General features: G+C 48.1%; 1 protein-coding gene across 1 annotated transcript in view; it reads left to right on the top strand.

Annotated features, from left to right (window-relative positions):
- The window catches only part of CHD6 (chromodomain helicase DNA binding protein 6), a 138,275-nt gene that overhangs the window by 13,672 nt on the left and 104,320 nt on the right, over positions 1-20,283 (top strand). Inside the window, 1 exon segment of the mRNA XM_043496052.1 lies at positions 2,759-2,814. Within this exon segment, the coding sequence (XP_043351987.1) occupies positions 2,759-2,814 (56 nt within the window).

The following is a 20,283-nucleotide window of genomic DNA, read 5'->3' as shown; positions in this document are numbered from 1 at the left end:
CTGAGCCCTCTCTCTTTTGCACCTGCCCCGTTTTGGTGTGTTCCAGCACGTGAACTGGACGCTTCTCCATGTGGATCTGCTCTGCACCATGAGGAGCAGAGGAGGGGCCTTGCTACATCCCTGCATTGGTGATGCAATTGCTGGGGTGGAGAGTCCCTACTCTGCTGGCCGCCAAGTGCCAGGCTGAGGGGGGCTGCTGGCCAGTGCTGCAAGAGGAACAGACATTGGCTTTCTGTTAGGCTGCTAGACTTTGATTTCCCTCCCCCCTTATTGGCAGCTGCATGAACCATTTCCTTCTGCTTTTGTATCAAGTTCCCTCAACCACTCCTCCGCCTAAGGCATTGACCCTGGAGGTGTATTGATCTCTGCAAGGGATGGGGACAGGGCTGAATAGGCAGTGCCCAGTAGGGAGATAACTGATTGCTTTGGGGTGGGGGGCTTTGGGAACCTTGTGTGCAGCCTGTAGCCGATAATCCCTTTTCCGCAGTCTTATGGATGTGGGGCTTCCCAGGCAGTAAAATGTGTCCACTGGGGGAGGGCCCTGTCTGTATGTGTCCTTGTATCTATGTGTCTGCCGCTTGTCTTTGAGTTTTGTCTCTTGTTTTGCAGATGAATCTCTGAGACCAAAAATATTTTAGAAAGTTCCATCTGTTTCAATCTGTTAATAAGTTTTGTCAGTTTGTTTATGTTCGTTCTATGCTGTGGGAGTGTCGGGGTAGGAGGGACAGGCAGATGCAGGGGTGACCAGGGACTACCTGGGCTTTTCCTGGGGGTGAATGTCCCTGGCAGGGGAGTAGCTGGTAGGATGATGGAGCCAGCATTCTGAGCTGTCACAGAAGGGGGAGCAGGAGTAACGGCTACATCAGCGCTTGCTGTCTGTGCTGGTGCTACTCTACAGTGGAGGGTATGGAGCTTAGCGGTGCTCAGAGCAAGTGCAATCGCTTAAAGGCGTGATGCAAACGTGCACAGCTGTGGGCACTTTGTGGATGGGAGATGTGTTACTGGTGCATTAGGAGGTTGCTTTGGGGCTGGTAAGGCCAAAATGCTCTAGAGTAGAGAAGGAGAGAGCTGGTAGCAACCCCTATATTCAGGTTGTCTAACATTTTCCATTATAAAGGATTGTTGCAACCTTTTCTTTGAGAAATTTTTGTCTCACTATTGTTTACAGCTGACATTTGATGTTCAGCAGGGGAAAGGACCTCAGGCCACAGAAGTGTCTGTTCTTTGGGCTTATCTACATGGGGAAATTTGCCGGTATAATTAATTATACCTCTCCAGTTATGCTGGTATAACTCTTACTCCAGAACAAGAAGAGCAATATAATTATATCAGTAATTATGCTGGTAATTTTCACCATCTAGAACAGACCCAAATCCCATGAAATTCTGTTAATCTTTTGCTGAGATGTAAACTGTTACAAACAGCTATTTCCATTCTGTGGTGCTGTTCTTCTGGGGAGAGTCACCAGAATCACGGAACACAGGAACCTTCTATGACTGGCCCCATGCTACCACCACTTCAGCAGCAGCAGCAGCAGCAGCAAACACATCACTGGAAATGTCTGAGAGCTGTCTGAGCAGCTGGGTGGAAGAGACCTGGGCTGGGCTTATTCCCCTGGACCTGTCAATGGCCTCAGGGCCCATCCCCCTCCTCTGGGGTCATCACATCAGACTGGGCCCCACTCCCCACAATTCCCCCGTCTAGCATAATAGATTTCCCTTGCCACCAGCTAGCATGGGTCATAGGCTGTGCTGCAATGCTGAAAGTTCGGGGTTTGAATAGTTTTTTCCAAAATAAATGCTTCACTGCTCCTAACTCAGCATCTGGCTTCCAGCGCCCATGATCGTGGCAGCCCATTGCGATGGGTTGCCCTTCAGTGACAAAAGTGCGTGTGTGTGTATGCACGCGCGTGCGCGCATAAGGGGAGGAACAGGCAAGCACTGTTTAATAAGGAAACAATTTCAAGCCCAGGTTTCCAAAGGGTGGTTACAAACACACACACCAGAATGAAGGAGATGAAGGGCTGTCAAAACAATGAGGGGGAAGACGTTTCTTCTTGGTTTATAACTCGTGCTTGCCCTCTCTGATTCTTTCCCTTTTGTTTTTCCCATTTGGCAGGGTTTTTAATTGTTCTTCCTGTCCAGTGAAGTTGGTGTGGGTGACACGTCCCTTGGTTCATTCTGTGGGTAGTGCACTTGGCTCTACGGTAACTGAGAAGGTGTCTGTGTTAACTTGCCTTCTCTCTGCTGGCTTTGAGCATCTGAGCAGAAGGCCTGCTTGACACACAGCACTGCCTTGCTTTCACTGGAGGTGTGATTTTAAGCTGATTTAGTTAAACAATTGCCAGTCTGTATGTGGACGTTCATGTCTGCTTAGCTTGCTTCAGTAAATTTACAGGCACAAACTGAAAAGCTGTAATCAGCATCAAACCCATAGCATTGTTTGCACCATTTAACTCAAATAGGTTTGACTGTACAATGTGTGTGTGTGCGGGCAAGGCCTAAAGTTCTGTGTTTTGTCAAGGTCTGGCAAACTGTGACAATTATGTCTGAGACAAGTTGGTGGATTCCTGTTTATCAGGAGATGCAGACTGTAGATACTGTTCCTCATCCCTGCTAACAATATTCCAGCATGGCTGATGTTTGTCCTGCCCTTTTCAGTGGGGTTCACGCAGTCAGTCAGGGGGCATTACCTGAAAGGCTTCCAGCACTGATGCTACACTGATCTTTACTATGAGTGTTTGTGTTGTGTTTTGCAGAAGTAACATTCATCCTCAAGTTGATGATAATGAAAATACAGAAGAAAGAAAAGCAGGTTTGTGATCCCCTCTCCTTCACCTAAATCAGTCTGTCAGGCTTCAGTGCCTTGTCATGTGTGAGTGTGGTGGCTGTAGCAAGCTGACCTACAGCCTGTGTTTGTTGTGTGGCCAAGGGGTATATGTGCATTTCCAGCTTTCAGTCCCTTTTGTCAGGGCCACAGAACTGTGCTTTGCAATGTAACTGGGGCTTGGGGCACATAAATCTCTGCTTGGGGCAAAGGCCTCAGAGAGTGGGATTTATTTTTCATTTAATAAACAAGACACACTTAATTGTTTGTGTGAGCCTGGGTAGTGAAGCTTCTACCATTCCAGCTTGTCTGGCTCCACAACCACTGTGATTTAGAAAAAATGGTCAAGTTGTTGCAATAAGTGCTGTTAAATATCCATCCCAGCTAAAGCTGGAAGCAGAGAGGGGTTGGGGCAGGAGGAGGGGAGGCCTGCAGTGCCAGCTTGGGAAACCTGCCTGGTTCAGAAATAATCCTGGCCCACCAAGCCTCTGACCCTTGACTCTGACATGTTGTATCTGGTACTATGATACAAATTGAATAAATAAATCTGCTTCTGGAGGAGATTTATGAGCTGCTGGTCATTGTCTCTGCTATTTGCATGGGGAGAAGCTGCCCCTGGGTTCTGTGATAAAGGGACAGAACCTGTTCAAGATATGGAGACTCTGCCTCCAGGGTGAAAGGTGTTTATAGGGTGTAAAACAAGCCAGTCTGCCCTTCATGGATTTGTGTCCATGCTGCTTTTAATGGGAAACCATTAAAGTGAGCATCGAACAATGGGATAAATCTCTTAAAGGGAGTGGGAGCCTTTTTCAGCCTACTCTGAAGCAAACCCCCAGGGCAGCAGCTATCTCCTTTCAGGGGTCTCGCCTTATCGACAAAGAAATGAATAATAACGAAGTTCAGCTCAAGCCACCTCCTCTGGCTTTACTGCTCCTAGTGCTCTTCTCTCAGGACTGCTCAGCCCACACGCTAGATCCTCTCTCTCTCCAGGTAGCCACTGCCATCCCCCTTGTACCGGGCAATCCTTTTGTAAGAATCACATCCATCCTGGATGATTTGATTCTTACAAGCGGAGTATTTTAGTTAGTAAAGGAATGATTTTGTCCCAGTGGTTTTGATCACGGTATGTCGTTGATTCTTATATCAATGATTTTTATAAATGGAGTGCACTGTATCTGGTTTGGATCGCGAACCACCTCCCCCATGGAGTCAGCAAAGCCCACTCAGCCCTTTCCCAGCAGAGTGCATGCTGCCAGCAAGATTTAATATGTACCAAGGGAAGGGAATCTGGTAAAAATTCTTCCTCATTAGCAGCCTTTTCCCAGCTCTGGTTATCGTGCAGATTGCTGGCGAGTATTCCCTTGAAAGTGGCATCAGATGGGATTCCTGTAGCGATGAGTCCTGAACCACCAGAGCAAAGGCAAAGAGACATTGGGTCAGGTTCTGACCTTACTTATCTTGGTGTAATTCCACAGCGACTTGCCTCAGAATCTTCTCATTTGAGAGCTGCCCATTGCCATTCCTGGACGTATGCTCTCTCTGCTTTGGAGTGGGCTCTCTGCTATTTTACCAGAGAAATGAGACATTTCTAGTGTCTGTCCTGGAAAATCATAGCAGTAGGGTGCCCTTCCCACAGCCCTACCTGCTTTCCTACCTCCAGACACTGCTCCCGAGTGTGCATGGAGGTAGAATGGAGAGCAGCTGGCAGCTTCACTTCTGTGTGAGGTAGGGGTGTAGTGCAGACCAAGAAAAACGAAAGTGTTGCAGGAGCTGGTGCTGCCAGAGGGAGTGGGGGAGCCAGTGGGGCTTCCTCCAGAGTGACGTGAATCTCATGCAGCTTCCGTTCCTGTGGGTGAGGCTGGTGTAACACTCTAGTGTTGGAAAGCACCTCTTTCTCCCCCCCCCCCCAGTGCATCTGTGCCTTAGCTAGGAAGGAGCAGTCGAGAGAATGAGGATGGATGGTGTAGTGTGTGGTCAGCAGCCCCTACTATGTCGCTTTGTGTGACACTGGGTAGCACAGAGTTTGAGGCCAGAAGAGAGCACCAGATCATCTAGTCCAGCTGTTCTCAAACTGTGGGTCGGGACCCTGTTTTAATGGGGTCACCAGAGCTGCCGTTAGACTTGCTGGGGTCTGGGGCCAAAGCTGAAGCTCGAGGCAGAACGTCGAGGCTCAGATGTGTTGCAGGCTCTCAGGTGAGGAGATGCCGCTCTCTCCCTTTGGAGATGGATTTGCTAACTGCTTGCTTCGTTTGGAAATCCCATCCCAAATTACCTTGCTGGCCAGTGCATTTGAAAAACCTGGTGTGCTGTTAACACTATCAGTTGTTAACTGCAAGGCCTGACTTAGCATTCCAAGGTCTTTCTCAGTCATCTGGATCTCTTAGTATAGGATTCTTTTCTCCTTGGGGAGTCAGGTTTTGCCATCTTGGTGCGTTTGCCGGTTGTGGTTGGAATGCCAGGCCTTGCACACAGACCTGTTCTCACTATTTATATTACTAAGTTGTCTGATATCCGTGGATTGTTCATACTGCTAAGCTCTGTGTTTGCATCTCCTTCCTTCCCTGTTAATGCATGAGAAATGAGGATTTGTCAGCTGCTGTGAGCAACCTTTGAAATCGGTGACCTTTCCATGTGATTTGCGGGGCTCCCAACCTGGAGGCCCTTGTCCTGGTGGGGTGAGGGTTTAGAATCTGATTTATGCATGTTACTGCTCTGGGGGTGGGGAACAGATTTATTTGCTGGGTTTAAGGCTCCAGCAGCTAGTTTGCCCTCCCTCTCCTCATGGTTTTTTCATGGGAAGGGCACATGGAAGTCTGTGCTCTGCTCTCCCTAAGGCATCGAGTAGCTCCCTCTACCGCTGGCTTTCTTTTTGCCAAGCCCTGTCTTATTGAATAATGTGAGAACTGTAGAAATAAACCAAATTGAGTTATTCCACAGAGCCTGCAAATTTCCTTATCATATACATATGGAAATAACTAGACTCGTTCCTTATATTAGGAGCCTGCGCTCAAGCGCATCTGAATTTTCAGAGCTCTAAGTAACTACTTGTCCATCATAAGGAGAAGCGATGGGAAGGGGAGAGTTTCTTAGCTTCTGCTTTACTCTGAGGGTTTCACTCCATGTTTCAGAAATGGAGATGCCAAAGCTGTGAATTGCCTAGCCCCCTGGGTGGTGCCATCTGATGGATCTGGTGGGTGCTCTACAGTGGGTAACTTGTCCAGGACAATCAGATATAAGAATACTGTGATGTATGCCTTTATGCAGTGAGAACCATGAAGGGGACACAACAGGTATCTCAGGGTGGTTCTTCAAGTGATGGTCCTGATGTGTATTCCACACGTGCCTACGCATATGTGCATGATGTGCCTAGGTCTGGAGATTTTTAGCAAGCAATGATCACTGGTCTGCACCTGCTCAATGGAAGGGAGCACAAGTCTCTTTTTAAGGGCCCCAAAAAGGTTATGGGTGGAATAATTCATCTTCTCATTATTTTTTCCCACCAATTAGGCCTATTTTCCAAATTTTGTAATTTCCTAATTTTTGGTCCATTGATTTCCAGTCCTCTGCTACTCTTTTTTACCAGTTATAATCTTAACACAGTCCTTGAATGGTGTCAGTAGCCCGTTTCTGTTTAAATTAATTCAGTCTGTCTGTCGCCTCACATCTTAAACAGTTTTATATATCAGATTATTGTGACAATTCATGACAATATTTTTTACAGTTGAGCTCACAGGGTAAATTTATAGGCCAAATTATTACAATAGGCCTGTTTTCCCTGTAAGCTGGCACTTGGGCGGCCATGCAGGAGAGATTCAAGTGCTGCCCAGCTGATTAGGAGAGCAGGCACAGCCTGCAGCATGTGTTCAGGTGCTCCTCCTCCCACTCCTCCCATGTTGCTCCCTCCTGCAGTTCCTCCCAGGAGCTGGGACCCTCCTGCTAGCTGTGCAGAGCAGGGGAGGGGGAAAGGATGTGAGGGTGTTCCCCACCCCTGTACCCCATTTCTGCAGAGCAGGGCAGAGGGGACAGCCTGGCTCAGGAGGACTGTTTGAATGGTGAGTGGCTGAGTGCCTTTCTTAAAGAGACAGTGCACTATTTCTGAGATTTCCCCAGCAACCTGCTCGCACAGTCTCTCTCTCTCTATCTCCCTCTCCCCCTGTCCATGTACCCCATCTCTGCAGAGCTGGGGAGGGGAGACAACCAGGCTTAGGATAGAACGGGTGAGCTTTCTGTGAGTGTCTTAAAGAGACAGCACACAGCTTTCCCCAGCAGCCAATCCTGGCTGGAGTAATTATTCCTATGGTAACTTTTAAAAAATATATATTGTATCTAGGTTTTTTGTTTCTGCTGGTGGCGCACATAGGCACATACCTCAGTGCACATAACAAAATTTATTCCGCACATGGATGGAAAAAATTAGAGGGAACATTGCAACAGACCCCAAGGACATGGGCTAGACCCTGTTGTTGAAGTTTCCCTCTGCTGAGTGCTGGCTGATTGTAACAAATCCCATAACCCAGCCTGATGGTCCATCTCAGCCTTGATCCCTTGCCTGGCCTGTTCCTGTTAGAGTTGTTAACTAACACATGATACCATAGGTAACCCCTAAACATTGCTAGAGTCTATGCATTCAAAGAGGCCCTACATATATCTGTGGTGCTTAGCTAGATACCAAGGTGATGGGCACCTTTGAAATACCATTGGCAGATGGGGGGGTGAGGTCTCCATTCACAGATTCACTAGATTTGAGGGCACTGGGTCTGCCCCAGAACGTGGGCTGCAGCTTTTCTCCCCTCAGTTTGCTCACTGCTCTTTTCAGGCCCCCGTCTCTGTCCTGCCAAACACATTGTAGTGATAAAGACACAAGCACTTCATGTTCCCCTGTGCGTAGAGCTGGGTAAAGGATTCACAGTTGTGTCCTCCTAGCAGCTCCTGTGTGGTGAGACCAGCCCTTCTGTCTGTGAGAGCTGCCTTGTCCAGACTTCCTGCGATGAGGCCTTGATCTTGGCTGGAACCTCTAGGGATCACTCATAAGAACCTAAGAACAGCCATACTGGGTCAGACTAATGGTCCATCTAACCTAGTGTCCTGTCTTCCAACAGTGGCCAGTGCCGGATGCTTCAGAGGGAATGAACAGAACAGGCAATCATTGAGTGATCCATCCCCCGTCGTCCACTCCCAGCTTCTGGCAGTCAGAGGCTAGGGACACTCAGAGCATGGGGTTACATTCCTGACCATCTTGGCCAATAGCCATTGATGGACCTATCCTCCATGAACTCATCTCATTCTTTTTTCAGCTCCCCAGGGTACCCTTTGCTAATGACTGGTGGTGCCTGCCTGTCTCCAGACTCCCAATCACTGGAGTTCTCCATCTCCTCATGCTCAGTTTGCAGGATGTACTGGTCCATTTTTGTGGCAGCAGGTCCCATCTGCCATTCCCTTCTGGTGTCACTTCCATGCTGCTGTCTGAACACAGGGCTTCCTTGAGTATCCGATTGCATTCAGCCTGAGGTTAAAGAAGGAGCCTTTGTGTGAGCACTCACTGCTGAAGGAGTCCAGAGGCACAGCTCTCAGTGGTGCAGTGCTGGGGCTGGGGCCTGCAGGCCTCACAATGCAAGGAGCTGAGAGGAGTGGGACAAGCTGGGATTCAGAGGTAGCTGTTTGTACATTAGTAAAGACGGTTTTATTTCTGGAGCTAAAACCTAAGGAGACAAATTCATCTCTGGTGTAACTCTATTGGAGCAATTGCTTCATAGCTTCTTATATTGTGAAGGAGCGCAGAGACCTGTACAGTGACAGATAATATACAGGGGACTCCTCTTTGGTAACATTTTCTGGGAGGCAATGGTATTTGTTTCACATGGCTCAGCAATGTAAGGCTGCAGGGGCCTGGGACAGGAAGTGAAGTCGAGAGTCCAATTGTAACTGAAGGGGGAATGAAGAGAGCTGCGATGCGGTTAGTCAAGTGTGACTCCTTCCAGCATGGAGCACCTTTGGGAGATGGATGCATTATGATTACAGCTGGTCAGAAAACATTTGTCAACATGGGTTTCTGTCAGCAAATGCTGTTTTTAACTAAGCTGAATTTTTTTGTTTTAGAAAAATTTTGAAATGTCATTTCAAACTGAAATTTTCATTTTGAAATTTATTTTATATTGTATTTTAGTTTTACATTACTGTTGTTTTTACATTATTCCATGACATGCCAGTAGTAATAGCATATAATATGATGTCATTGTGACAACTTGACATGGTATGACATCATATTATCTACTGCTCCTGGAATGGAATAATACAAAGATAATAGTAATTTTAAAAATACCAGAAAAATACATTTTGAAATGATTGAGGAGGGAAATTTGTGTTTCAGGAAAATTTGAAAATACTTGTTTTCACAGTGATTTGGAACAAAATTTTTTTTGAAATGTTATTTTCCCTGAAATGAAAATTCTGCATTTCAGTCAGCTGTAATTATAATAATCGATAATTACATGATCACATGCTATTTTTTCACAGGAACCCTGCCTCATTCAGTGCACAGGATTGACAATACTCACTGAATGAGCAGCTGTTCAATATTTTGGTTTCTTCTCATTCTTCAGTGGGCAGCCCCAGGCCTCGTGTACTGCACTCTATTCAAACCTTGCTCTGAAGGTAGAATTGTGTATTTCCACATGGGCTTTTTTTGTGGCACTGTTCACTGTAGCACCTGTTTCAGAATGACCCTGTGAGGTTTGAAGGTATTCCTCTTTTACAGATGGGAAACTGAGGCACAGCGAGATTAAGTCCAAAGTTTCCATTGATTTTGGGTGCCTAATTTGACATGCCTTCGTAACAGTCTGTAGCAGTTTATACATTCATAGTACAGCTCCCACTGACTTCTGTTGCAGCTGTGAGTGCTCAGTGCTAGACCTGCTGGGAGGACAATTACGTTTCATGGGAACTTTCAAGGTTTTAACATTTGTTTTTGTTCTTCAGTGGAACGAAAACAAAACCTTTTAAACATTTTTGCAGGAAATGTCTTCATGCTTGCCAGGAACATGGGAAAGCCATGTTCAAGTCCCTGTGCTGTCTGATTCAGAGCAGTAGGACGTCTCAGGCCACTCCAGATCAGACAGAGCTGAGATTATAATGTGGGTCTCCCACATCCCAGACCAATACAATCCTCACCCAGCTATAGAGTTTGTCTTTCGTGCCTCACCACAGGCCCAGGAACCTTCCCAATGAATATTTTTTTGGAAACTGATATGTCTCTGCCAAACGTTTCAACTCTGACCAAATAGCATATTTCACTGAGATGACTGTTCTGACTACCTTTACTCAGCACTTCTGCAAATGAGAACTTATAGCTCCAAGACAGGCACCCAGAAAATGAAAATCACACAATTAGTGACCCCCTGTATAGAGTTGGGGTTAGTGAATTGACTAACATCCTACAGGAACTCTGTGGCAGAGGCAGGAATAGAATCCAGTTCTCCAGGGCAGCATTTAACTCTCTTAACCATGAGACCATCCTTTCCCTTCCTGCAATCACCTGCCCATGCCGTACAGACCTTCTAACTTCTGCAACAATTGAGGCAGGGGTTCCACAGATAATAGCCTTCTTCTCTACCCAGCCCTGATTAATCCCAGATAAGGTCCAGCTTGTGCATTGAATGAGATCGGGGTACCGTGGAAAAAAATATTATGTGATCATGTAATGGAAGACAGTATCACAATACATATGCACAAGGGGGGCTGAATGAAAGTTGCACAGGCAACCTTAATACTGACATTTCCTGACATTTATGTGATTGACTTTGCAATCTTAATAATGTTCTTTTAATGTAATTTTCTGTATGTAATTTCCTGGGTTTTTAAAAAAGCAAACTGAAAAACAGAAATTCCCTCACATGGTATCATATTGGCACCCCACGGGTCATCAGCAGGGTTGGGACCTTTAGATCCATCACACAGATCTCTGTCACTCGAGCTAAGGGAGTAACAGACAGCAGTAGCAGGCTGCTGCGCTCTTTGTGGACCAACATTGGAGGGGGCTAAAACACACACTTTGCCAGAGGGTATCACAGACATTTGCTGACAGTGGAATGTTGAGATTCCAGAGTCTTCGGTTCCATTCCAGCCTTTGGATGGGAGTGTTCTCTAGGGGTTGCAGACTTTTCTTCCCTGTCCCTGTCTTGTCTCCTCCACACACCTGAGTTCTCATCGCTTTCTCCTTGCCTACAAAGTTCCAGACTCCCTTGGTCTTCTCATCCCCGTCCCGGTCTTCTCATCCCCGTCCCAGTCTTCTTGCCTGGCAAGTCCTAATCTTACCCATCTAGCCTTCCAGTCTACCCCACTCTCTTTGTTTTCCCTTGGAAAGTTTTATCATGGAAATAAATGTTAGCCAGTGTTGGAGTTGCACCAAGTTTGTGTGTGATTGGGGTGCCAGGTTGTTGTGCTGCCTAGCTGTGACTTGCACAAGTTGTGTTATTCCACTGGCAATAAAGACTATGCCTCTGAGGCAGGTGGGTTATAATGGCCTGTTGTCGCCTGGGAGCATGGGTTGGAGCCTGTCTGCACCAAGCTCTCCAGTGGGTTGATGCAGGTTTTCACCTTCTCTCAATCACTGTTCAGCTGCCTGACCGATATGTTGGCATGGCAGAGGGTGATCCTGCCAAGCAGGCGCTCTGGGCCATCAAGGATACAGGCAAGGCCTTCCCTCTTTTTGGGAGCATGGGGCTGAGTGGAGGCTGGCTTGTGCTTTAACAGTATTTGCAAGGGGGTAGGAGTTTAAATGCAGCTTTTGGTGTTAGCCAATGCAGCATTGACTTGCTGTGCCATGCTGCAGGAGCTGCTGCTGACAGGTGGCCTCACACGGCATCACTAATATGGGCTTGTTCCTGGGCCTGGGGCTGATATGAAATTGTCAAACTAATTTAGTAATTGTCGCAACATGCCATGTGCAATGTGAATTCAGCTGTACTTGGCACAGTTCCCAATCTGGGCCAGGAGCAAACGACACGGCAAAGCCAGCACCCTCAGCTGCAGGCCCCCACATTGCTTGTGAAACAAAGGAGCTCAAAGCTCAGTATGGTGATACAGGTGCGTCTCTTAGGACTCCATGAGTAGGGGGAAGCCAGAGTGTCACATCCCGAATCGGGCTGATACCAGAAGAGTCTGATTATTTTGTGGTTGAAGGTTTTATGGTTTATGGTTTTAGTGTGCACTGACAGCAGCACATGCAGGTCCAGGGGTGTGTGGCAGCTTGTGTAACTCTGCCATGCACCAGGATAATTTAAAGATGAGCTGTATAGTGATTCCGCTGGCTGGGTTATCTGCAGGGATTGAACCCTTGACATCTGGATCTAAATGCATGCATATCTGCTACCTGAGCAAAAGGAGGTTTATAAACCATTCCATGTAATCTGACCACTAGAGGGAGACGGGAGAGCTGCACTGCCTCAGCTCCAAGGCACAAATGGCTATAAGCTCTGGAAGAATGAAACCTCTAGTTTTGTCTGCTTGGTTACTAGCTGCAGCTGACACCTGCCTCTGTTGTTGTGCAGAGGACTGGCTTTACCATGGCGCTCACAGCATGGGCATGGGAGGGGCACTGCCATCATGAGGGGTCCTAAGCTTGTTGTGTTTAGGTCCTATGGTCCAAATTTATCCCGGCTGTAACCCCATTGGCTTCCATAAAGTGTCCCCCAGGGCCAACTCTGAGCCTGTGGTTTTGTCACTGATGTGGGAGGCTGAGGCAGCTGCTTGGATGATATCTGATGGGGCTGTTGTTTCGAAGGACTCTCATGTCTGAGGGAAGAGAGAGTAGTGGAATATCACTGTGAGCTGCTTTTGTAACACTACGAGTAAGTGTTGTCCATGAGGAGCTTCCTGTCAGCTGTGCATCCTGTCTACTTTGCATCCAGCTCATCCTGCTGGCATAGCTCTGCACCCTGGGCCCTGCCCTGGGGCTGAGAACACTTGCCAGAGATCAAGTTCTATGGAGATGGGCTTTCATCTAGTTGCTGGCAGATCTACTTTTCACAGTCTAGCTCTGGCTGAGGATATTGTCTTTTCCTGGTACAGAGGGATTGCAGAGAGAACACACGAATGGGAAAGCCCCCCCTTTCCCCCTCCCTCCAGGCTCCACTGGAGCTGGGATTCTTCCTCAATCCCTGCTACATAACACAGCTTTGTGCTGAGTGATTGACTCTGCTTCATAGTTTGTGAAATGCTTTGGGATGAATGTGTGAAGTAAATGTAAGTTATTAATCAAATCCCCCACATAATCCAGGGAACTCACTGCCACAAGAGATGCCTGAGGCTGAGAGACTGGGGGATTCAAAAAAGGAATCACCATTTGTATGGAGAATGGAAACATCTCCAGTTACATCAGTGTTCCCAGATCAAAACTATATTGAGGTGGAGATAAGGTTGAAAGCACATGTTGGCAGTTTAGGGTAAAAATGTTACATGGATTTTGTAATTATCCAAAACCAGATGTTATAAACTCAGAAAATTCAGAGTCAAGGTTAAACTTTAAAAGGAATCCAAACATGTTAGGTTAAGGCAGGGGTGGGCAAACTTTTTGACCTGAGGGCCACATCTGGGTATGGAAATTGTATGGCGGGCCATGAATGCTCATGAAATTAGGGGTTGGGGTGTGGGAGAGGGTGAGGGCTCCAGCTGGGGGTGTGGGCTCTCTGCGGTGGGGCCAGAAATATGGAGTTCAGGGTGCTGGGAGGAGGCTCTGGGCTGGGGCAGGAGGTTGGGGTGTGGCTCTGGCGGGGTGTGTGGATTCTGGGTGGGGCTGGGGATGAAGAGTTGGGGGTGCAGGAGAGTGCTCGGGGCTGGAACTGAGGAGTTCGGAGGGTGGGAGGGGGATCTGGGGCAGGGGGTTGGGGCATGGGAGGGGGTCAGTGGTGTGGATTCCGGGCGGCGCTTACCTTAAGCAGCTCCCAGAAGCAGTGATATGTCCCCCTGTCGGCTCCTACATGGAGGTGCGGCCAGGCAGCTCTGCGTGCTGCCCCATCTGCAGGTGGTGCCCCTGCAGCTCTCATTGGCTGCAGTTCCCGGCCAATGGGAGCTGCGGAGGCAATGCTTGGGGCGGAGGCAGCATTCAGAGCCCTCTGGCTGCCCCTGTATGTAGGAGCTGGAGGTGGGACATGCCACTGCTTCTAGGAGTCACATGGAGCAGGCCTGACCCCACTCTCTGGCTGGAGCACCAGAGCTGGGAAAGCCCTGGACCCTACTCCCCAGCAGGAGTTTGAGGGCCAGATTAAAACATTTGAAGGGCCGGATGCAGCCGCCGGGCAGTAGTTTGCCCACCCCTGGGTTAGGGAAATGCAGTTAGGGCAACTCAGTTAGCCTCATCTCTGCCCTCTAGTGATGCCATGCAGTTATCTTCGATTGATCCCTAGGAGTGTGTGTAATCCCAGATTAGAATAATTGGATCTTTAAAAACATAGTAGATTATTTTTATGCCTTTTTTCTCCTGGTGGTGCTACTGTGCAGGGGAAGATTTTCTGCACCAGCCTCCACTGAAGGATAAATTTTCAGTTATGAAAAATAATTACAAAAATGACCATTAATCCTCAATTATTTCTTCACACATAACCAGTGCCCAGGATTTAAGTGAGTTTTAATTTGGTGGAAAGTTTGAAGAGTCTGTATTATTCCATTATTAAGATCATTCTGAGAGTGGGGGCTGGAGAATGGCTGATACGAGGGGCTAAATTTCTTAAAAGACCCATTTTCAAAACAATTTGAGCTAACAAACCAACTGATTCACTTGTAAATTCTCAGAGAATGAATTCTGTACCAAAGTGTAAGTGCTGGAATTTGGGAGGGCATGCACATTCTTCATGCATAATGAAGCGGTGGAAGCCCTGGTTCAGCTGCAAAACTCAGCTCAGCCTTAACCATGACATCATGACCAGTGTCTCCATGATGATAAAATGAGACAGGATACCAACTCCATTGCTCAGGACATATGATAGGAAGAAGCTTCCCCATAACTGTCCACACAAGGTATCTTTCATCTTCTCCTGCAGTAGCTGGCATTGACTGCTCTGAGAGACATGGTCTAGAAGGACCAACTGGGCTCATAATTCTTCTTTCCGGTCTGCCCTCCAGCTGAAATCCTCTGCCTGGCTTAGGGCTCATAAAGCTCTCATCAGCACAGAGAAGAGAACAATGTGAGCTGGGAAAGCTTGACGTGGTGATCTTCTCCTGGGGGTATTGCTGTGAGGGCAGGTGATGCAACTTGTGAGTTTGGACACGGGTGGGAGGCTCCAGCCTATCATGTGCTTGGGTTTCCTTGCCACTGTGGTAAGTGCTCAAAGCAGCTGTGCCAGCAAAGCTGGGAACGTGACACCAGCCTATGCAAGATGTTCCCTGTCAGTCTCATTACATGGGTCACTCGCGTCATTGTTACTGTGGAAGGGAGGCAGGAGTTTCCTCTGTAGCTGAGATGGCAGCTAATGAATCTAAACTGTGCGCTGGGAGAGCTGCTGCAGGGTGGCCACTGGCTCGCGCGTGGCTGGGGAGGGCTCTATAGCTCATGCAGGTCGGCATGTGTAGTGACAGTGGTTAAGTCGCAGATGTAATTTTTAAACCCATTTACACCAGGACAGAGGGCGCCATGGACGCTCTGGTTCTGGGTTAACAAGGCTAATTTCCAATGAGCTTAGGTCAGTTGGGGACTTCTTTGAATGGAAATCAGAGCTTCCATGAAGGTTTGTACTGGTTGAAATAAATAGGTTGGAAATCAGACTTTTAGCTAACCTGGTGTGATTCTGCATACAAAGGCCCCGGTTCCTGGGAGCTGCTTTATCACCACAAAGGCCTTTTCTATAGGAGCAAATCCAGGCAGAAGATTTGGAGCAGTGGGAAGGTAGTTCTCTGGCTTCTCATGGTTACTGCCTCGAGAAATGCTGCTCTCTTTGGCCATCCCTCTGTGAACAGTGAGGTGATGTCTCTGGCCAGCCCAGCCCCTAGTCTCCAGTGCCTTTTCCTGTGGCTGGGCCAGGGCTGGAAATAGCTCTCTGGAAATATTCTTGCAGATGCTTCTGGTGGGCACTAGTGCTGTCACAAAGCCCATCCTGGCTTGTCAGGCCCTGCCTTTTACCCAGCTGGTAAATGTTCTAAACTCCATCTGATCCTATGATCTGATCCACCACAAAACCAATGATATACCTGAGCTACATTGATATTTCCATCCTCTGGATAAACGACCTAAACTCTCTCATAGATTTCCACTGCAACTTCAACCACCACCACCCATCCATCAGACTCTCTAGAACACTCTTACACCAGCATCAACTTCCTGAACACATGGATTTAGCTTCAACAATAGAAGCCTCCAAACAGCTGTATACAAGAAAGCTTGTGATCACCATATCTACCTCCACAGATCCAGCAACCACCCCATACACACTAAAAAATCACTTATCTACAGCCAGGCACTCAAATACCACAGAATTTCTGTGGTGAGAAAGTTAGGGAGACACAATTAAACACACTTAAAATCACCTTCACTAAACATGGACATTCCACCAGAGAAGTACATCACACCATGGAACAGGCCACCCAAATACCCTAGGAGAACCTGCTTCAATACAGGACACCCCCCCCCACACACACACACAGACTGCACACCCCTAGCTGTCATCTGTCCCCCACGCTGGAACCCATATGAGGGATCATCAAATAATAATAACCCTTATTGGATGAACACCACATCAGAAAGAAATCTTTCCCCAAACTCCTCTTCTGGCCTTCAAACTAACCTCCCACTCAAAGCAGCACTAGACCTACCATAGCAACAGATGCAAAACTTGGAGCCATATCTCCTCTATTACAATTACCAGTACACTCTACAACACGCCTTTCAAGATTCATGGGTCCTACAGATGCTTTATCACAACACGTGTTGTGCCTCATTCAGCGCATCACATGCCCCAATAACAAATATATGTGTGAAACCAGACAATCACAATGCTTTTGAATGAACTCACACAGAAAAACAATAAGACAAAAACATGGCATCTCCTGTGAGTGAACACTTTTCTCAAAGTGCGCTCACTCCATATCTGATCTTTCAGTACTTGTCCTTAAAGGAAATCTGCACAACACCTTCAGAAAATATGCCTGGGAACTTAAATTCATAACTCTGCTAGATACCAAAGACCACGGATTTAACAGGAACGTTGGTTTTATGGCTCATTACAATTTGTAACATCTTACACTGTCTGCTACCCTTAATTGCCCTCTTGAAACCCTTTGTATGTAACAATCTAGCCTCCAATTGCTCACTTCTTTTTAAGGGACTTTCCCCCACGTGCATTACATCTTCTGCTTAATCCCAATTTGTCTTTAGCTCAGACACTGCTTCCTTTCCCAGATCTGAGGAAGAGCTCTGTATAGCTCGAAAGCTTGCACCTTCCACCAAAAGAAGTTGGTCCAGTAAAAGATATTACCTCACCTACCTTGTCTCTCTGCTGTTTTACTAGCAGTTGTGTGAGTTAGCCCATCACATTGGGGAAGGGACTGATTGGCTGGTTTAAACTGGTGTCTCCAGTGCCTTTTCATGCTGGGCCAGGGATTTAAATGGCTCTCTGGCAACATTCTTGCAGATGACTAGAGAGCTCTGCAAAGATCATCTTGGGTAATGTGCTCCCTTCAGTTAATAGGGCCAGGCAGCTGCATGCAAACTTGTGCAGTGTTTCAAGACCTGGGCTGGCTGGGTGAGATCTGGATCTGAAGACACAGTCAAAGACCCCTGCCACTTCCACAGATGGAAAAAGGTACTTCTGGTAGAGCTCCCACCTACAAGCCCAGCAGCAGTTGGGGCTCCAGGAGCAGCCTCACCTTATGAACCTCTTGGCTAGGTGCTGGATCAGGTCCATCACTAGTAAGGCAGGAGCTCTTCCCCATGTAAGCGCAGGATCCTTCCGCTGCCTCCTTGGCATCGCTTCGGACTAGTCGAGTCACAGCCCAGCTCTGTGCCCGGTTGGGCTGATGGAGAGGAAACAAAGGCCTTGTCCGCACTTCAGAGTTTTGGCTCACTCACGAGGGTGTTTTGGTGCATAACTCCCATGGAAATGAAAGGGAGCTAGACCCTTAAATACCTTTGTGGATCTGGGCTTTGCTGATCTACCTGTGCCAGCAAAGTGGCAGTTGCTGGTGTAGATGCAGTTATACTAGTATGAGTGTGCTTAGATGGGTTCAGCGTATTCCAGTTGGTGGAGCAAGATGAGCTGTGCTGCTATTCAGGCCATGTCTACACTAGCGAGCTTACTGCTGCACTGCTGTAAGATCTCTCATGTAGCTGCTCTGTGCTGATGGGAGGGAGTTCTCCAGTTGACATAATTAAACCACCCCAACGAGAGTAGCTCTCCCACTGACATAGTGCTGTGGACACTATCACTTATGCTGATGAAGCTTATGTCACTCGGGTGTGTGTCCCCGAGCAACAAACGTTTTGCCATCATAAGTGGGAGTGTAGAAATGGCCAAAGTGCCATGTGCCAACATAAGTGCATCTGCTCTAGGGTATTACAGGTATGGCTGTGGCAGTAAGGAATCACAACCCTCACCACCAGGTGTGCTGGTGACATGTTTTAAGTGTAAAGCAGATCCCAGAGCTGCACAGTGTACATGGCTGATGGCTCCACAGCCAAACCCTCTAGGGCCAGGGAGTAGGAGCAGTGTCAGAGGACTGCCTAGCTGCACTTCACAGGGAGAGGCCTGGGCACACAAGGGGCTACCCAGTGCCACTCAGAGGGTGCTGCCCAGCTGAGTGCGACAGCTTAACTGGTGGGCAGCAGCACATATACTTGCCTTGGCTGTAAAGAGTTAATAAGAGGGGTTTGTTTGACACCAAGAGAAGTGGCCTAACAATGGGGGAACAATGAACACATGGGCATTTGGGGCAAACCTCCAGCCTTTCCTACAGAGGGAAGGAGCACTGGGGCAAGGGCTTGGAGGAACATGAGCATGAGCAACCTGGAGGTTGGCTTATGGAGAAGAGGGGGAGTGAAGGGTATGAGGGTGAAGTGGGAACGTCAGCCAATGAAGAGCTAGGTCATGAGGTATTACTGGGGCCCGCATCAGGTTGTACTGGGCTCTACGAGTGGCTGGGGGATGTGCTGGCTGGGTTAGGGTGTGCAAAGAGGCATTGCATAAGTTGGGGTTGGATGGGAATTGGGACCTGCAAGTCAGACACTGAGATCCAATGGCCTGGTGCTGGATGGGCCCTTTCCCAAGCACATATCTTAGGGCAAACCCCCTCTTGAGCACCCCTTGTGGCCTGAGGTGGCTTTACAGGCTGCCTGCCTCAGTTTCCCCTTTCAAAGGGCTCCTTAAATAAATTCTACACCCAGGCTTTCCGTCCAGTACCACCCCTTCTTGGGGTCTAGTTTTATTAACAAATGTTCAAAATACAGTCAACTCCAGTCCATCCATTTCCCCTCTTATCAGGTCACTGCCAGGCCTTCCCTGCCTGAGTCTCACTCTCCAGACCCAGGTTCCTGTGCTGAAGTCACTCCTCTGTACTCCATTTTGCCTCCCCGAGCTTCCTCCTCTTTAGCTTCCTGCTGCTCTTTGTAGGGGACCCACTGATCTCTCTCAGCTGTGCCCCTCAGTAACCAGGGTTGGTTGGCCCCAGGCTTCCTGCCCTTAAGGGGCAAGCCACCAGTTACACAGCCCCCCCCCATTCCACCAGTCTGCTGCTTGGCCCGACAATGACTCACTGAGACGCTGGGCTGAGTTAGAGTCTTTTTGTGTAGGGTGGTGGGTGGCTGCTCTCAAACACCTGGCAATAAAACAGACTATGGCCTCCTTTAGTGTCACCAGGAACCTGCAGAGCAGGTGGCCTGCAAGGGACCCTGCCTTTATGTGCTCTCCCCTTCAAAACTGCGGCCGGTAATGCCTGCTCAGTCACTTCCCGGAGACACTGGCCGCAGGGGGAAGGTCTAAGAGGAGAAAGAAGGGGCTTTTCTAGCACTTTACCTTCCCCTCTTGCTTTCTTACAATCCCTTGGGAAGCTTCTTGAAGTTTTCTTTCACCACTGGTTTGTTGATGTAGTGTCTGTCATGGGCGCTGGGCTGTGCTCCCTGGTTTGTTATTGTAGGGTTCCTTGTGGGTGCTGGGCTATGTGCACAGGTTTGTTATTGTAGGATCTCTCATGGGCACTGGGTTATGCACTCTGGTTTGTTATTGTAGAGTCCCTTGCAGAGGCTGGGCTGGTTTGTTGTTGTAGGGTTCTTCTTGAGCGCTGGGCTGCATGTGCTAGTTTATTGTTGTAGGCTCTCTCATGGGCACTGGGCTGTGCACTCTTGTTTGTTATTGTAGGGTCCCTCGTGGTCATGGGGCTGTGTGTGCTGGCTTGTGTTTGCAAGTGGTCACTGAAGCACCCTTTCAAACTGATCTAAGGAACACCATGGACTCTGCAAACACGCAAAGCAAACTGCATTAT

The sequence above is a fragment of the Dermochelys coriacea genome, chromosome 13, assembly GCF_009764565.3.
Source record: "Dermochelys coriacea isolate rDerCor1 chromosome 13, rDerCor1.pri.v4, whole genome shotgun sequence".
In the NCBI taxonomy this organism is placed as follows: Eukaryota; Metazoa; Chordata; order Testudines; family Dermochelyidae; genus Dermochelys; species Dermochelys coriacea.
The sequence above is the reverse complement of the archived record's forward strand: the minus strand, read 5'-3'. Positions and strand labels throughout refer to the sequence as shown.